At 39.1% G+C, this 18,577-nt stretch overlaps 1 protein-coding gene across 8 annotated transcripts in view; it reads right to left on the bottom strand.

Moving 5' to 3' along the window:
- The window catches only part of SHANK3 (SH3 and multiple ankyrin repeat domains 3), a 275,347-nt gene extending 265,275 nt beyond the window's left edge, over positions 1 to 10,072 (bottom strand). For 3 of the 8 annotated variants that reach the window (XM_075208460.1, XM_075208457.1, XM_075208459.1), the window contains exon 1: positions 1,841 to 2,056. In XM_075208460.1, coding sequence (XP_075064561.1) covers positions 1,841 to 1,851 — 11 coding nt within the window. In that variant the 5' untranslated portion in view covers positions 1,852 to 2,056. Of the gene's footprint in view, positions 1 to 1,840; positions 2,059 to 9,987 lie in introns of those variants that run through there. The other 5 variants (XM_075208456.1, XM_075208461.1, XM_075208462.1 and 2 more) reach the window with 3 other exon arrangements.
- Between the last annotated feature and the right edge of the window lie 8,505 nt (positions 10,073 to 18,577).

The following is an 18,577-nucleotide window of genomic DNA, read 5'->3' on the forward strand; positions in this document are numbered from 1 at the left end:
CCCAACTATGGCAATTCCTGTAACGGTTGTGGGAGGAAGATTGCCGGGGAGTCTCTATGAATCTCCATGTGCCTGCCATTCCAAATGGTCTCAATTAGGGCAGAAGAAGACAAAGATACCGCACAAATTTATAGATTACAAATAGGGGAAACCCATATGTGGCAGGCTGTGTTATATTGACCATTCTTTAAAAATGAGATTTAGGTGGACACTACAGTTAAGAGTTAAAACTAATTGCCCACCAAATTCATTTTTGTGTAGAATTTCATAACACTTGCCAGGAGTCTTGTGTTTCACCTGGTCTTTCTGGGCTCTTGATGTCTACAATGTTGCCACATTGATCTCTGCACTCCTACCTTGGTGGGATCTTTTTCATACAGGCATGTGTTATCGATTGACAACATATTGAGGAAGGAGTGAGGAGAGCATCGCCGAAGGACAGCATAGACTACAGACCCATTGGATCGCAAGAATAAAATAGTATGTGCTAATTTATATCTTATGGAACTCCACCCAGAATTGTATTTTCAATTTTGTGTGAAGCTATCCTTTAAATTCTGAAAAGGCCATAACAGTAATGGTATGGTAATAATGGCGTGTGCATATTCTTCACATTGTGTCCTTTATGTGAGTTTTTTTCACGTGTTTGTAAATATGCACAGCCACTGTGGATACTCTGTATCGAATAATATAGCTTGAGCCCATGTCTATCCCAACGACATTGCAGATACTGCCAGATTGCTTGAAAGCCAGCAGGTCAGTGATAAACTAGAGAGCATATATAGGGCCGCATGTGTTACATGACAATCATAGAAGAAGAATTATTGTGAGCAGCTTTGGCCCTTAATAATATGTTATCACAACCCCTTTACAACTTGTCATCTACCTTATATTTAAGACATCCAGTCTTGTAGAGCATGAGATGATACTTGTGCACTTTAACTTTCTCAGTGCAATCTAAATTGCTATAGTATAGACTGAATAGTTATATCATAGCTTGAATCTAACCTGAAATGACAATGTCAATACATAAGGCAGGCATATTTCTCACTTTTGTCGCTATGCTGCTTTGGCTCAATCTAATGGGTACTCTGTCAGCGACAAAAAATAAATTACATCACATACCTACACTCGCAATCACACATTTAACAGTAACCATGACGTACATTCATATGCGTACATACTGTATACTGCACACCTACACATTCACACACTTGCATGCCCCACGCAATTACCTTCCCACTCATAATGATTAACATCTAATGTTACAGTGATACCATAAGATACATTTTCAATTACACAAATCATAAAAAGACTACAGGGGAAACAAGGCAAGACAAGCAATTGTGAGATACTTCCCTTCATGTGAGAGGCAAGGGAGCACAGGCTGCAAAATGTGACAATGAGGACATTATCCGGGCCTTTCTGATAGTGCTCCTGTTACCCTATGTTTTTGTCTCACTCAATTCCTCTCACAGTGTGCTGTGCTAACATATATATGTTTATATATATATATATATATATATATATATATATATATATATATATGTACATACACATACATATATATATATATATATATATATATATATAATCTTTACTGATCAGTATCGTACACAATCTTCTTATCATTTTCAGCCTTTCTGCATCACTCTCTTGCTCCTTAGTTATGTGCTCACCTGTCTGCCATTATCATACCCTTACCACTACACCTCCCTTTCTCTCCAAACCCCTGCCCTCTTACCCAACTGCATTCTTCTATCACTCATTTCAACTGTCTTGTGAATCCCATTTCCTCCTATACACTTTCTATGTCTAAGCTCTGGCACTCTCTTCTTACCTCTCTCTCATTCTCTTCTCTCTTTTTACCTTCTCTTCAGTTTCAGAAAGAGAGCTCAGAGCGACATCACCATGGTAATACGGTTATGGGGATTGCTAGAGAAGGAGCGAGAGAGAATGTGAAAAGTGTGAGCAGAAGTGATGGAAAGGATGGGGGTAGAGGAGCACAGAAAAGGGAAAGATGGTAAAAGAAGCACCCACAGGAGAAAAAGAGTGAGATGGGGAAGAAATAGTGTGGAGGAAATGATTAGAAAGGGGTGTGTGATCAGTGGGTGTATTTCTACGTGTGCTGAGAGGAAGGCTATGCATGTGCTAGACTGCTTTTCTGAGGATTTGTGTGAACTAATAGAGGAGGAAGTGAAGGGATGAGAGTGTGCTGTTCTGTGTTAAGAAACTGCAGGGAAGTTGTATTATATAAAGTAGGTTTTAGGATGAGGATGACAATGCTACAGGGCTAGTTGTGTGTGTAGCCCGTGTGGTAGAATAGGGAGGTGGAGGATGGGGCTCCGACAATGCAGCCTGTATGCAAGTGTGTTTGGATGGGAAGCAGCAATGCTATTGCTTCTCAGTACTAAAAGGTGGGTATTATTGCAGAAGGGCTTATAACATCTTACTCTGCTCCTCATTTGGCCTGGGAGATTGTGTGCTTAGTGTTAGTAATGGCTAGATGTTGCCTATATATATATATATATATATAGGATAGAGCATTAAGTTTTAGTGGATGTGTTTGACAAGGTTAAGCTATGTATATGACTAAATCCATATTTTATTATATGATCCATGTGTTAAATAAACATGTCCGAGTGGTGACACTTTAATGTGTAGCATTAATTAACCTTTTATAGTAATTTAAAAAAAATTGCAGTGACAGAGCATCAAGCAGCTACCAATAATGTAACATGCAACACATACTAGATAACACAGAGTTAGAGATTCATTACAGTAAGTACACACAACCATCTTGAAATAAAACTTGCTCTTCAAGCTATAACCCACCTTTTTCCAGCCAGGTTAAATCGTAGCATAAAAATTGATGGCTTCAAGTGGAGAATGTAACCCATTCCTTTAGTGATCAATGTTCTAAAACTCTCACAAACACAGTAATTAGTGTAGTCAATGCCAGTCAGAGGAATCACAGCCTGTAGCTACAGCATCTGGCACTATGGGTATACATTTCTGAATATGGTGGACAATAGCTACCAAAGTATTTTACATGAAAGACTCTTCTAATATACAGAACCTGATACTTACAGACATCTTTATGTTAAACAGAGCTCAATTGCCAACACACAACTTAACATGTTATGTTCACTTTGTGTCACAGCCAATATAGGACCTGATTCATCAAGGAACATAAATGCCAATTTTGTGCGTATAATCCACAAATTTAATCAGCTCATGCGCAGAACTGGACCATACGCAACTAAACTCAGTAACATTTTATTATTAATGCCTCCCCTATATTATTAACAGATGGTTTGAATAGGTTTTTCTTTTCTGCATTAGGTATTGGACGTACCCTACAGTGTCTTCTGTAGTAGAGCTGAGCAGAATTACATCTGAATTCATCAGCACACGTATCTTCAGATCTGCTGCTTGTTAAATTTGGTCGTGCGTATGCTCTAATTCAGTGCATTTCAAAACAAACACAGATTGCATTCAGTATGCGTTCCTTGACCAATCGGGCCCATATTGTCTTCTATCTTCACCTTTTTACTAGAGATGAGCGGGCTCGGATATCTGAAATCCGAGCCCACCCGAACGTTACCGATCCGAGCCGGATCCCAGACAGATCCGGGTATTCCCGCCAATTGCAAAACTGAAACCGAGGCTCTGAGTCATAATCCCGCTGTCGGATCTCGCGATACTCGGATCCTATAAATTCTCCGGTAGTCGCCGCCATCTTCACTCGGGCATTGATCAGGGTAGAGGGAGGTTGTGTTAGGTGGTCCTCTGTCCTGCTATATCTCGTGCTGTGCTGTGCTGTGCTGTTCAGTTCTGTGCTGTGCTGTGCTGTGCTGTGTTCTGCTCAGTCCAGTGGTGCTGTGTCCTGTGCTCTGTCCTTCTGAGTTCAGTGGTGCTGCTGGGTCCTGTGCTGTGTCCTGTTCAGTCCAGTGGTGCTGTGTCCTGTGCTCTGTCCTTCTGAGTTCAGTGGTGCTGCTGGGTCCTGTGCTGTGTCCTGTTCAGTCCAGTGGTGCTGTGTCCTGTGCTCTGTCCTTCTAAGGGCATTGTTATTTCCCCATTATTCCCAAATTATAAAAAATTTCAAAAAAAGTTATAAAAAAAATTACAAAAAAAGAAATTATAAAAAAAATAAAAAAATATCCCAAAACAATCCTGCAGTATAAGTCCATTGGTATACTGCTATATTACAAAGTTCACTGATTTTGCAGTATAAGTCCAGTGGTACTGATATATTACAAAGTTCACTGATTCAGCAGTATAAGTCCAGTGGTACTGATATATTACAAAGTTCACTGATTCAGCAGTATAAGTCCAGTGGTACTGCTATTACAAAGTTCACTGATTCAGCAGTATAAGTCCAGTGGTACTGATATATTACAAAGTTCACTGATTCAGCAGTATAAGTCCAGTGGTACTGCTAATACAAGGTTCACTGATTCAGCAGTATAAGTCCAGTGGTACTGATATATTACAAAGTTCACTGATTCAGCAGTATAAGTCCAGTGGTACTGCTATTACAAAGTTCACTGATTCAGCAGTATAAGTCCAGTGGTACTGATATATTACAAAGTTCACTGATTCAGCAGTATAAGTCCAGTGGTACTCTCCTGTGCCGCATATAATTTTTAAAGGCTTTGCCGAGTGTGTGTGGCTTAGGGGTACGCTCTCTTGTGCTACATATAATGGAAAACCAAAATTTGGAGGATAAAGTAGGGAAAGATCAAGACCCACTTCCTCCTAATGCTGAAGCTGCTGCCACTAGTCATGACATAGACAATGAAATGCCATCAACGTCGTCTGGCAAGCCCGATGCCCAATCTCCTAGTACAGGGCATGTAAAATCCAAAAAGCCCAAGTTCTCAAAAAATAGCAAAAAGAGAAACTTAAAATCATCTGAGGAGAAACGTAAAGTTGGCAATATGCCATTTACGACACGTAGTGGCAAGGAACGGCTTAGGCCCTGGCCCGTGTTCATGACTAGTGGTCCAGCTTCACCCAAGGATCTAAGCCCTTCTCCTCCCCCCCCCCCTACAAAAAATTTAAGAGAGTTATGCTGTCAGCAACAACAACAAAACAGCAAAGAACTCTGCCTTCTAAACAGATGACATCACAAATCCCCAAGGCGAGTCCAAGGGTGTTGGTGGTTGTGAAGCCTGACCTTCCCATCACTGTACGGGAAGAGGTGACTCCATCCAGCATTTGCAGCACGCCCTCTGCATATGCTGGAAGGATCACCCACAGTCCAGTTACAGATTTGGCTAATGAAGGTGTGAATGTTGTACACCGGGAGGAGGATATTGATGTAGCTGAAGCTGAGGAGGATGTTGATGATTATGATGCAGACAGATACCAAATTGCCCTTCTCAATTTCTATTTATATTCTAGATTATATAACGGCTTAATAGTTTTCTATTTTACTCCTAGTGAAGAGGGGATCTGATGCAGACAGATATCAAACAGCCTTTGTCCATTTCTTTGTATATTTGAATTTCTAGTTCTAAAGTCTATGCAGGCTGCTTTTTTTATATTCAACTACAAGTGTAGGGCGGGGGGGGGGGGGAGGGGGCATAGATAGCCACCAAAGTAACGTGGTCCATTTAATTTCACTTTCTAGCTCCACAGTCTGTGCAGCCTGCTTTTTTTTATCTTCAAAGTATTTACAAGCCTTGCAATCTAAATTAACTAGAGCTAGTGACGTGCTAGAACTCCACCCTCTATATGCTGCAGAGGATGGAGGAGCATCAAAAGGCCATTCAAGCCTACACAGCCACCTACGACATAGGAAAAGGAGTGTGGATGCGCCTGAGTCATGCGCACTGGAGAATGATTTCCGTGTTGTGCAAGGTTCTGCAGCCATTTGAACTTGCCACACGAGAAGTCAGTTTCGACACTGCCAGCTTGAGTCAGGTGATTCCCCTGATCAGGCTTTTGCAGAAGCAGCTGGAGAAAGTGAGGGAGGAGCTGGTACACCATTGCGATTCCACCAAGCATGTAGCTCTTGTGGATGAAGCCCTTCGTACGCTTTGCCAGGATCCGAGGGTGGTCAGTCTTTTAAAGTCAGAGGAATACATTCTGCCCACCGTTCTCGATCCTCGGTTTAAAGCGTATGTTGTGTCTCTGTTTCCGGCGGACACAAGTCTACAGCGGTGCAAAGACCTGCTGGTCAGGAGATTGTCCTCTGAAGAGGACCGTGACATGCCACCAGCTCCACCTTCATTTTCATCACTGTTTGTGCAGTTCCAAAAAAGAGGAACTGCCATTTCTATTGCTACCTTCTTTCTTTCTATATTTAAAAAAAAAAAAATAACTGACATTTATAGTACTACCTTCTTTCTTTCTATATTTAAAACAAAAAAAACCTGCCATTTCTAGTACTACCTTCTTTCTTTCTCTATTTAAAAGAAACTAAATAACTGCCATTTCTAGTACTACCTTCTTTCTTTCTATATTTAAAACAAAAAAAAAAACCTGTCATTTCTATTACTACGTTAATTGTTTGTGCAGTCACAAAAAAGAGGAACTGCGCCCTTAACTGCTATGTTGGTTTTAGATGTCCATCCGGTGTCCGCCATCTGTTCCCTGGAATTCAGACCAGTTGAGGTTTTTTTTTATTATATTGTGGGGACCACTCCACTACGCAGTCCAGATACTTGTTTGGTGGAATTCAGACCAGTTGAGGTTTTTTTTTATTATATTGTGGGGACCACTCCACTACGCAGTCCAGATACTTGTTTGGTGGAATTGAGACCAGGCGAGGGTTTTTTTATTATATTGTGGTGACCACTCCTCTACGCAGTCCAGATACAATTTTTGGTGTAATTAAGACCAGTTGATGCCGGTTTTCTTATTATATTGTGGGAACCACTCCTCTACGCAGTCCAGATACAATTTTTGGTGTAATTAAGACCAGTTGATGCCGGTTTTCTTATTTTATTGTGGGGACCACTCCACTATGCAGTCCAGAAAGATACCTCGTTGCAACGTTTTGGACTAATAACAATATTGTGAGGTGTTCAGAATACACTGTAAATTAGTGGAAATGATTATTATTGAATGTTATTGAGGTTAATAATAGCGTAGGAGTGAAAATAAGCCCAAAAACTTGATTTTTGAACTTTTTATGCTTTTTTCAAAAAAAATCCGAATCCAAAACTTTAAATCCGAACCAAAACCTTTCGGCAGGTGTTTTGCGAAACAAATCCGAACCCAAAACCTCAAACAAATCCGAATCCAAAACACAAAACATGAGACACCAAAAGTCGCCGGTGCACATCCCTACTTTTTACATGATTACATGAAGTTTGCAATCTGCTGGGCAGATATAAATATTTATGATTATTATTGAGAGGGTGAGCATCCAGTTTAATAAAAGGAGCATGCTCACTGTGCTACTGAGACATTTCTGTAATATAATCTAACTGTAAGAAGTTTGTCAGTTTTCAGCACAATGGCTATATATAATCTGATGAGATTAGTGTCACATAATCTTCATCTCACAAAACAGCCCACAGTTAATTTAAATAATGCCTAAGAAATATTGACAGGAAGTATAAGAACAAGGGAGAGGCAAAATATCTGATTTTTTTGTAAAAAGCTGAACTGGACATTGCAATTAGGGTATTAATACGGCTCTACGATTATTGCTAGATTTTTAAAAATTGGAAGATAGGTACATTTTAAAGAGGAATAAACTTGTTAAACAATATTCAACATATACAGAGTGCAAAAAAATCAGACTGCTGTATACAGCAAGAGTAATATGAAAAGGGAAGATTAGAGCATATTTGAAATAAGCAAGTAATATTACAAATCTGGTATGCTACTGTAAATATCTGTAAATATGGGAAACTACTGCAATATTATGAACGGTGAAAAGAGAGTTTTCCTGAGAGCAGAATTATATAAACAGAGGGATTTTTACAGATTTTTAGGAGGTATTTTATTTAAGTAGTAGTGTCGATAAGGTAAATCTGAGCAAATATTATACAATGAAAGAACAACAACAATTCCATGGCCATGTGATGTTTTTAAAGTGATCTAACAAGCAGGGGAAATTATAACAGGCTTGATTCTTTGTGAAATTCCAATTCTTTGCAGTCATTCTGGTGAACATCCTGTGTATTGTGTATAAGGTCCACAGGGACCCAGTTTCCAGCACATGCTTACAAATAGCCACACATTTAAATACAAACATGTCACATGTTGATTTGTTGCCTAGATTTATATTTTGGGTTATTACAACACTATCAATATTTCCATTCCCACCCAGCTAGTCAACCATTGTTCAATTAGTTGGTTGGGTGTTTTTAACTGCGCGATATATTAAAGTCACTAATGACGTTGTGTATCCTAGGACGACAGCAAGTAGTGAGTGGTAACAATATTGTTAGTTGTTTTTACCAATACTTGCATTTCAAAATATACAGTTTTTTTTAACATGTGACCCAATTTGATGCCACAACAATTGATGGACCACAACAGAAATCCTATGGTTTAGCGAAAAAGTGTCCAGTGTTGTTGGATGAGGGTTCAAAAAAGATGTTGGCTAAGGTCTATGAGGACATAATATGTAAATAACTAGAAAAGTCCTGAGGATCCTTATTTTTCTATTAAAATCAAGACACCTTAAACCCATGTTTTTTGGTCTGTGATTTTATCCAATGCCTGAATTTCAGTTCAGGATTCCTTAAATTAAAATATCATACTGTGACTGGCAAAAAAAACCAATTTAGTTTTTAAAATGGAAAACAAAGGGCAGTTTAATATCAACTATTCTAGCGCATTCAAGGTACACCAAATCAATTTAGGAAGATAGTACTCTACTATCACTTTCAGAGACACAATGCAGGATACATAAGCTATTGCACTCACATGACTCCCAAGGTGCACTTCTATTCACCTTGCCTCAGGCAGCATATTTATGGTACTTGAAACTGAGGTCCCCTTGGCTGCCTCTCATCAAACTTCTCTTTCTAGTACCTCTTGTAGAGCTCATTGTGTCACCTTGCTCAATACTCCTCACGGACTGCCTGCAGTCTGTATGACGTTATCACTACAGAAAGGCTATATGAGATACTGGAGAAAGACAGGGATGTTAACTATAGGGTATTGGACAGGCATTGCTTGGCACAGTGCACATATTAGAAATAGAGCAGTGCTAATATAATCAATTGGGCAGAGTGTTGATATAATCAAGTGGAGCACAATACTGGTATAATCACAATGTTACCACAATGAATAGGGACAGTGTCGGTATAATCAATTGGTGTAGCCATTTCTTACCTTATTTTGCATTTATATTACATTTTATTTCTCTATTTTTAGAACTCATTAGTGTGATTTTCTGCCACAGCCAGTGCTCAATTCAATATATATACACACGTCCCCTTTTTCTATACTGTCCCTGCTATTTTAAGAGTACAATGGTTATGTTGTGAACTTTTCAACACCATGGAAATGTACCTAATTCACTCTGGCACACAGATTAGATAATATATAGGTTCCACCACATGCATTGGACCCTGGTGCAGGACCTAATAATGCCCCTATGCTGCAGGCATATTAGAAAATAACTGCCTATCTATCTTGTCCTATAACAAAAAACACTTAGCCATTTCTGCAAACATATCTTGATCTATGTACCCAATGCAAAACACCTCATAGTGCACATAACATTATGTCACACAAGGCAGAGAACATACTAATGAATACTACAAAGCAATGAAATCCAAAAATGGATTGACCACTAAATAAGGCAGCAAGTTCATATCCCAATAGCAATGTACATGAACCAAAACAGTTACCCTGAGAGAATATAAGAAATGTATCACAAAACGTACAGCCATACTCTACATATGATTTTGTGAATAAACTTTATATCCTCACACATACTAACAACTGAATTATACAGTACTGAACACACCTCTTGTGAACACATCCTTTGGTCTCAACACACAACCTCACCTTACATCCCTGGTTAGAATTTCTGAAGATGCTTGAGTCTGTCACCACAAGTGTTCTTGGACAGCACACTGAACTTGTTATTACACTAGTGTGTATATGCTGTGACACAAGTCTGGAGTTACAGAGCTGTGTATGAGAGAGGTGTCCGGCCTGCCCACATTTCCTTTGTAGGAAGTGGCCGCTCTTCCTGTTTCCCGGAGATGATTCCACACACTATTGTTGTGTATCCCACAAATTGTGTGTCCTGCTGGGTGTGCCCTTACTGCAAGCTCCTTGTGAACTGCATGTGTGTGTAATACAAAATAATTCTCCATCCACATGACAGACTAATATAAATAATCAACAATATAAACTATAAATGGAATTTAAAAATTATACTATAATTGTTATATTTAACGTTTGATCACAAGAATTACATTTGTACTGTGAGAACACACTGAATATTACACTATTATATTTCACAAGTGACTTTAATTAGTATAAAGTACTATAACTAATGTTCCTATAATTGGCACATTTATATCCTCACTGCAGTATTAGAAACATGCTGAATGAGATGGTTGATTGCTCTTTTTTTCTATTGGTCCAAACCGAATCTTCTATCCCATAAAAACAATTTACACATATTGTAAAATTAAAACCCTTAGAATTCTGTGATCTGTATTGACACATGTGGCCTTGTACCTTTCTTTGTATGGGCACCAAACTTGATGCTTTTTTTTTCTAATACATCTATAAAATCCAGTAGGAGTAAATTTTCTCTTGCATAGTATAATCAGTGATACATACACAGACGGTATATATTTAAAATGGTATCAATAGCTAATGTACATACATAGATGCAGACACGGTAATATACACACGTAAACAACAAAATTATATAATCATGTATAATTGTCATACAGAACAAATACAAACATTTGCATTGAGCATATAGAAAAAGTGTCACTAAATGGTTGGTCAGTAAAAAACAAGAAAGGCTTTTCAGTGATAATTTAAGCAGGGTTTGTCCAGCAGATTCCACAAATGTGGCATGTTATTTACATTTTATTCACATTCCAGAATATGTTTATACATTTCCTGAAGTTATCACCAGCTTTGTCTTCCTTCTGCTCATACAACTTCCTGGCCAACTGGCTTTCCTGCGGCCTTTTCTGATTTATTCTATTCTCAGACTGCACTATTTTCTGAATCCCCCTACAGTGGTTGGCAATTACATTAAAGATTATTGGGAAGGAACCACCCATTTTATATTTTTTTATTCTAACTTGAGTTGACCGTGACAGTCATTTGCTAAGAAGGCTGCAGCTTGTCAAGTCTTGGAATTTTCTTAATCCCAATCACTCTAATGCTGACAATTTTTTAAATTTAATTTAATTTAATTTACAGCACTAACTTAAACAGTGAACAAATGAACAGTAGTTCATGTTGTGCATAAATTCTCCTTCAGAAAATTGGACTTGTGCAAAACTATTTATTTTTGGGTTACAAACTGCCTAAAATGTCTGTGGAGGTCATTTATGAAGTGCAAAACATCAGCTGTGTAGTGCAAAATCATCTTTAGAACCATATTTTATTCATTATTATAGTTTATTTATTTAATGGCATATTACACAGTGCTGTACAGAGAATACACATTAGTCCCTCGCCCCACTGGTGCTTGTAGTTTAACTTCCCTACCACACATGCGCACACTGGGTTCCATTTTGTCTGAAGCCAAGTAACCTACCACAGTGGTTCCCAAACTTTCTCAGTTCAAGGCACACTTAGGGTCTCCATCATTAATTCAAGGCACCCCTAAGCCAAAATAATTACCAAGTAGTCCTATTTTTTAAGTAGCTGGGTCAAAATAGCATAATAAATATTTAGGCTCCTTCACCACCACACTGCGCCCTTCATAGTAACACTGTCCCCCTTCACCATAACACTGTGCCCCTTCATCCTCACAGCGCCCCTTGACCATCACACTGTGCCCTTTCACCATCACTGTGCTCCTTCACCATAACACTGTGCCCCTTCATCCTCACAGCGCCCCTTGATCATCACACTGTGCCCCTTCACCATCACACTGTGCCCTTTCACCATCACTGTGCCCCTTCACCATAACACTGTAACCCCTTCACCATCACACTGTGCCCCTTTCACCATAACACTGTGCCTCTTCACCATAACACTGTGCCCCTTGACCATAACACTGTGCCCCTTCATCCTCACAGCGCCCCTTGATCATCACACTGTGCCCCTTCACCATCACACTGTGCCCTTTCACCATCACTGTGCCCCTTCACCATAACACTGTAACCCCTTCACCATCACACTTTGCCCTTTCACCATAACACTGTGCCTCTTCACCATAACACTGTGCCCCTTCACCATAACACTGTGCCCCTTCATCCTCATAGTGCCCCTTGACCATCACACTGTGCCCCTTCATCAGTTTCCCTATTATTACACTGTCCCTTTCATCCAGAGCTGTCCCTCCGTTCCTTTACTTAGCTTTTACTTGGCCTTCTTTCTTCTGTTTTCTTCTCTTTTTCTTCTGTCTTCTTGTTCAGGCGCCGCTCCTCACTGAAAATGTCAGACATGATGAAGGGAGCAGAGAAGGAGAAGAAGAGTGCCGTGTGCCACCGCTCCATACTGAAAAGTATGTTTTTTCTGGCTGGCCATTGGACAAGCGGGGGATGGCAGGTGGAGCTCCCCTCAGGCTTGACGTCCCCCCCCCGCCTTGCTTATCCCACTTACTGCCGGTCACTAGACACTGCCCGACTGCTGCGTCCAGGGAACTGCGGTGCACAATTTTGGAACTACTGACCCAGGAATGGTATATTTTTCCCTATTCCTTTCTGTTCACAGGGGTGTATGGCCATTTCCACTCCTAGAAGATACTTGAAATTTGTACTACATTAGAGTTGGCAGTTTTTGTGCCATATTGTACTTGGCCAGAAAAGCGCATTTCTACATGCACTCTAAATACTGTAATAAAAAGTGTCAAAAATTGTGAACAAAATTGTGAAAAGTAATAAAATCAGTCTCAATGTCCCCTCACTATAATGATAATTTAAGCCACAAATTAGGTTACAAGAAGCAGTATTCTAAGACACAAATCTGATAATAAGATACTGAAGTGGTAGGAGAGTTTTCCACCTTTCTACACTTCTAGGTGCACTTCCAGTTTAGAGATTTGTTTTTTATGGGAGTGACATCTTGCTGTAAAACCAAGTGGATTGCATTGAGCGCATTTAATGTATTAGTCCCTCTGTAAGCACAAAAAAAATATCACACAACCTATTCTAAAAGACCTCATTATTTTTCAGGATCCATTTCATACACTCATCTAACTATATAGTTACCAACAAAGTTAAGCAGATGTCCAGAATCTATTTTTCCAAACAACACCTATTGGACACACCTATCTCAACCTATTAACACCCTGAGCTATTACCTCTAGGTAATTAACACTAAGGGCTAGGTTTACTAAAGCTGGGTACACACTACACTGTTTTCGTCCAATAATCGGCTCAAACAGCCGACATACGACCGCTCGTTCAAAAGTCGAGTCAGTGTGTACAGTTACACGATGGTCGAAAGTCTGCCCAATTGGACGATTATCGCCTCATTTGGTTGGTCGTACCGTTTAATATTTTCGTTCCAATCTCGTTTCCGCTGTGTAGTGTGTATAAACTTCCGACCGATCCACAACAGTGAGTACGAAATTACAGTCATTGCTCACGACAACATGGCTGTAAAAAGTCGCTAACGGGACGTCCGCTCTTCCCTTTCTCGTCCTAAACAAGTCTAGTGTGTATGCAGTCCATGGACCGAGCGATCGGACCATCGATCGCATGTAAAATCGCTCGGCATAAAAAGTTGGTCGAAATTTCTGTAGTTTGTACCCAGCTTAAGCTGCGGGTTTGAAAAAGTGGGGATGTTGTCTATAGCAACCAATCAGATTCTAGCTTTCATTTATTTAGTTCTTTCTACAAAATGACTGCTATAATCTGATTGGTTGCTATAGGCAACATCCCCACTTTTTCAAACCCGCAGCTTAGTAAATCTAGCCCTAAGAGTTATTAACATCCCAACAAATATATTTAAAAATCATACATTCTACATTGTATTACCATTTGCAACAACTACCGCACCACTAGCGTCATACACTACTCACACCTGAACATTAACATTACTAGCTATTAACTAACAGAGCTATAGACATTTAACGAGCTAGCCACTTACATCAAGAGCTAGACATTGACATCCACTCACCTTCAGCTATTAACAGGACAAGCAATATACTACATGCAAAAGAGCTATAAAACACAAAAAGGTGCTATATAGCTGTGCAACCAAATATACTGCATTAATTCCCCCCCCCCTCCCCTTTCTCAATAGACCTCAAACAGCATGCAACACGGGAGCTAAAGATTTAAACCAACATCCGAACGAAAACACAGGACAAATAGAACATCCAAGAAAGACAACCACCATTGAACCAAAAGAACCACTTGACAACAACAGCCCCGCACAGCCAAGCAGGTGCACATCTAGGTAAGCACACACCATCACCACTACTTCCTCAGAGCAAAAGACACACAACACCAACACCTCTTTTTACACTACGCCAAGAAAACCTCCAGTAGTCCCTCTGTGTTTTTTCAAAAGTACATTTCTTTTTTCTTGAAGTTTTTGGAAATTAAGTGGTGATCATTAATTCAAATGTACTATTTCTATTTTTTTTTTAAATATGATTTTGGGGATGCAGAAAACAATGTTGATATACTCCTATGAATGTGCTAGGTGAACAGTTAGGCATGTTGGTGCACTGCAAATAGATATGTTCTGTATTTTTGCACTTTGTAAATTACCTTTATTATAGTATAAGCCACTGTTGACATTGCTAGGAATTGGTTATATATAAGCCAAGTCTTTAATAAACTGTTGTAAGTTTTATACCGGATTTTGTAAAACAAATTGTATTTAAAATCTTTAATTACACTACACAGTGGGGTTTTAAATGTACAAAGTTGACTGAGAGAAAAACAAATGAATTTTTGCAATTACCTTTTTCATTCCTCTTGTGAATGCTACTGTAGCAGGGGAAATCTCACATTTGAATATGAATGCTATTGGCAGTAGTGAAGTAGTGCCTGTTTAAAATGATTTTTCTTAAACTTATGCATTTCGGTACACACAACAGTGTTTTTAGCGATTATTGGGTCAATCGGATGGTAAATGACCGTTCGGCCCAATATCGCTTTAGTGTGTACAGTGAAATGATGACCGATGGTCGTTTCAAAGCCACTGAAATCGTTGATCGAGATTTGAAAGTCTGGTTCAGCAATGTAACAACGCCATTCCAATACTGCAGTGTGTACAAACTCACGGCCAATTGTCCGACATTCTGCTATAGTTCCTCTAAAAGCGACGCCTTTCTGGGCGTGTATATTTACATTAATGATGTTTACTCTACGTCTCCCACGTGGTGTGGTGTCAAAACGGCAATAATGTTCTTTTAATGGAGAAGCAATAAGAAACCTGTTTTAAATGCTAAATATGACATTTATGTTTTCCTGTATGCAAATGTATGCAACATGCATATTTAACATATATAAAAGTGTATAGTCTCATTAAACTTTCATTTGTTTAACTGATGGAACATGTGTCCATATCTTTAATTCTGTAGTATTAAATTAAAAACTTAAGAATGAAGATTTTGCTGTACCTCTGTGTATTTATGTTTTAAATGTAATGACATAGTAGGAATCTATTTACATATATGTGTTATTGAAGTTTAATAATTGGATGAAAGTGGTAATCAGCAATTTCTGTACTCTAATATCGGTTGCGATGCAAGTAGTACGCAATCAGACAATTATTTTAGCAAATAACAACATGTAAATAAGTTTCATCTATTTATTTCAGCTAATATAAAATAAAATGTGGTGAAGAAGCTATTTAATGTTTCCAACAAGTTAATTACATCTAGTTTGGTCTCATTCTATTCGCAATCACATGAGAACGTTTCCGGTATTATTTATGTAACGTTCGCTAATTGCGAATGCTAGGTATAACTAATATCACTTTTCATACACTAAATAGCAACTACAGAAATGTCATAAAAGAACCAGTTTATACAGGTCTAGAGGCGAATGCCTGAGGAAGAACACCTGGCCGCACATGGAAAGATGACCCCACCTCAAGGAACCAGAGGGATCAGCCAATGGAGCACCGAGTTCTTGGGAGGTCATGACCCATCGTCCTATAAATGTTGACCTTAATACTGTAACTGTGTATATTTGTGGTGTCACTGCTTTGTATGACTGTACAGTGTACAAATTGTTCATCTCTGGCTTTGGAAACCAGAGCGTTCAGATAGAAACTTGATGTTGGTGCTGACCGTGCAGGCGCATGCATGCAATACTTTGCCCTGTAATATATTTTGCGAATAAAACTCTTGTGCTTTGAAACCACAGCGATCGCATCGGAAAATCTTTTATTTAATATGATATACTGAATGTATCAGTGTTTTTCTATGTCTACTATTATAATTGTACCTGCCTATTCTGCCCAATTAATACATCTATGTGTATTGACTTTACTTAATATTATTGCTAAGTAGAAATCTCGTTATATAAATGTATATTGATCATCATCATCATTTATTTATATAGCTCCAGCAAATTCAATAGCGCTTTACAATTGGGAACAAACAGTAATAAAACAATACTGGGTAATACATACAGACAGAGAGGTAAGCAAGCTTACAATATATGGGACAATGGGAGTTTGATACACAAGGGTAAGTGCTACTTCATATTTTTCAGCCAGAATGTAAAGATAAAAAGTATTGAGTGGGCTGTATGATCAGTCACACAGCAATGTTGGTCAGAGGGTTGTTGTCTTGTGTTAGATGTGTAGAGGGTAGTAATAGGGCAACCTAGGAAGATTAAGAGGGTGGTTGAGGAATATCATAAGCTTGTCTGAAGAGGTGGGTTTTTAGAGAATGCTTGAAGATTTGAAGACAAGAGGAAAGTCTTATTGTGCAAGGGAGGGAATTCCACAAAGCGGGTGCAGCCCGAAAAAAGTCATGTAACCTGGAATAGGAGGATGTGATGGGAGTGGAAGAGTAGCTCTTATGCAGAACGGAGGTATCGATTTGGGAGATATTTTGAGATAAGTGAGGAGATGTATGTTGGCGCAATTTTGTTGATGGCCTTGTATGTTAATAGAAGAATTTTATATTGGATTCATTGAAAAACAGGCAACCAATGTAGAGACTGAGTGGCTCCGCAGAGGAAGAACAAATTGCAAGGAAAATCAATCTAGCCACTGCAAGCAAAATCGATTGTAGGGGTTTGAGTCTGATTTTGGGAAGACTAGTAAGGAAGGAATTGCAACAGTCAATGCGGGAGATGATGAGTGCATGAATTAAAGTTTTTGCAGTGTCTTGTGTGAGATGTGTGTATTCTGGAAATGTTTTTTATATGTATGTAACATGATTTAGATATGGAGTCGATTTCGAGGAACAAAGGATAGTTGTGAGTCAAGGATCACACCTAGGCAGGGAGTTTGCGGGGTGGGATTTATGGTCATGTTATCAACAGAAATAAAAAATATCAGGCAGGAAGCTTCTGTTTTTGGGTGGGAATATTATTAAATCTCTTTTTGAAAGATTGAGTTTGAGTTGGCAAGAGGACATCACAGACAAAATGGCAGAAAGACAGTCAGTAACGCGAGTCAACACAGATGGTGAGAGATCTGGAGAGGATAAATAAATTGTGTATCATCCGCATAGAATTGATACTGAAATTCAAAGAAGCTTATTAGTTTTTCAAGAGAAGTGGTGTAGATAGAGAACTGAAGAGGACCTAGGACTGAGCCTTGTGGTACTCCAACTGGTAAAGGAAATAGAGCGGAGGTGGATCCAGAGAAATTTACACTGAAAGAGTGATTAGATAAGTAGGAAGAGGACCAGGCTAGGAAAGTTTCAAGTGCAGCAGAGAGATCCAGGAGAATTAGAATAGAGTAGAAGAGAGTAATGGCCTTTAGTTTTTGCTGTGATCAAATCATTGACAACCTTTGTTAGTGGAGTCTCTGTGGAGTGTTGAGAGCAAAAGCCTGACTGAAAAGAATCTAGTAGGTTGTTTGCTATAAGAAAATGAGTGAGGCGAGTGTAGGCAATTCTCACGAGAAGCTTAGAGGGACATGGGAGCAGAGAAATGGGACGGTAATTTGAGAGAGAGTTTGGGTCAGAATTTTGTTTTTTCAGATTAGGAGTAATTACTGCATGCTTGAATAGTGATGGAAAGATACCAGTAGAGAAAGAGAGATTACAGATTTTAGTTAGAGGTGGAATGAGCACAGGAGACAGGGACCTTCCAATTTGTGAGGGTATGAGATCAAGGGGACGGGAGGTAGAGTAGGAAGATGAGAAGAGAGTAGAAACTTCATTTGTGGGATCGAATGAAGAGAGGGTGTCAGAGTGTGCTTCAAAGGAATTGAGCTGATTGCTTGTCGAGGGAGATGATACCATGTCAAGACAGATCTTATCAATCTTGTCCTCGAAATAGGAAGCAAGATCCTGGGTACTGAT

Source organism: Mixophyes fleayi, chromosome 4, assembly GCF_038048845.1.
Source record: "Mixophyes fleayi isolate aMixFle1 chromosome 4, aMixFle1.hap1, whole genome shotgun sequence".
Classification (NCBI taxonomy): domain Eukaryota; kingdom Metazoa; phylum Chordata; class Amphibia; order Anura; family Limnodynastidae; genus Mixophyes; species Mixophyes fleayi.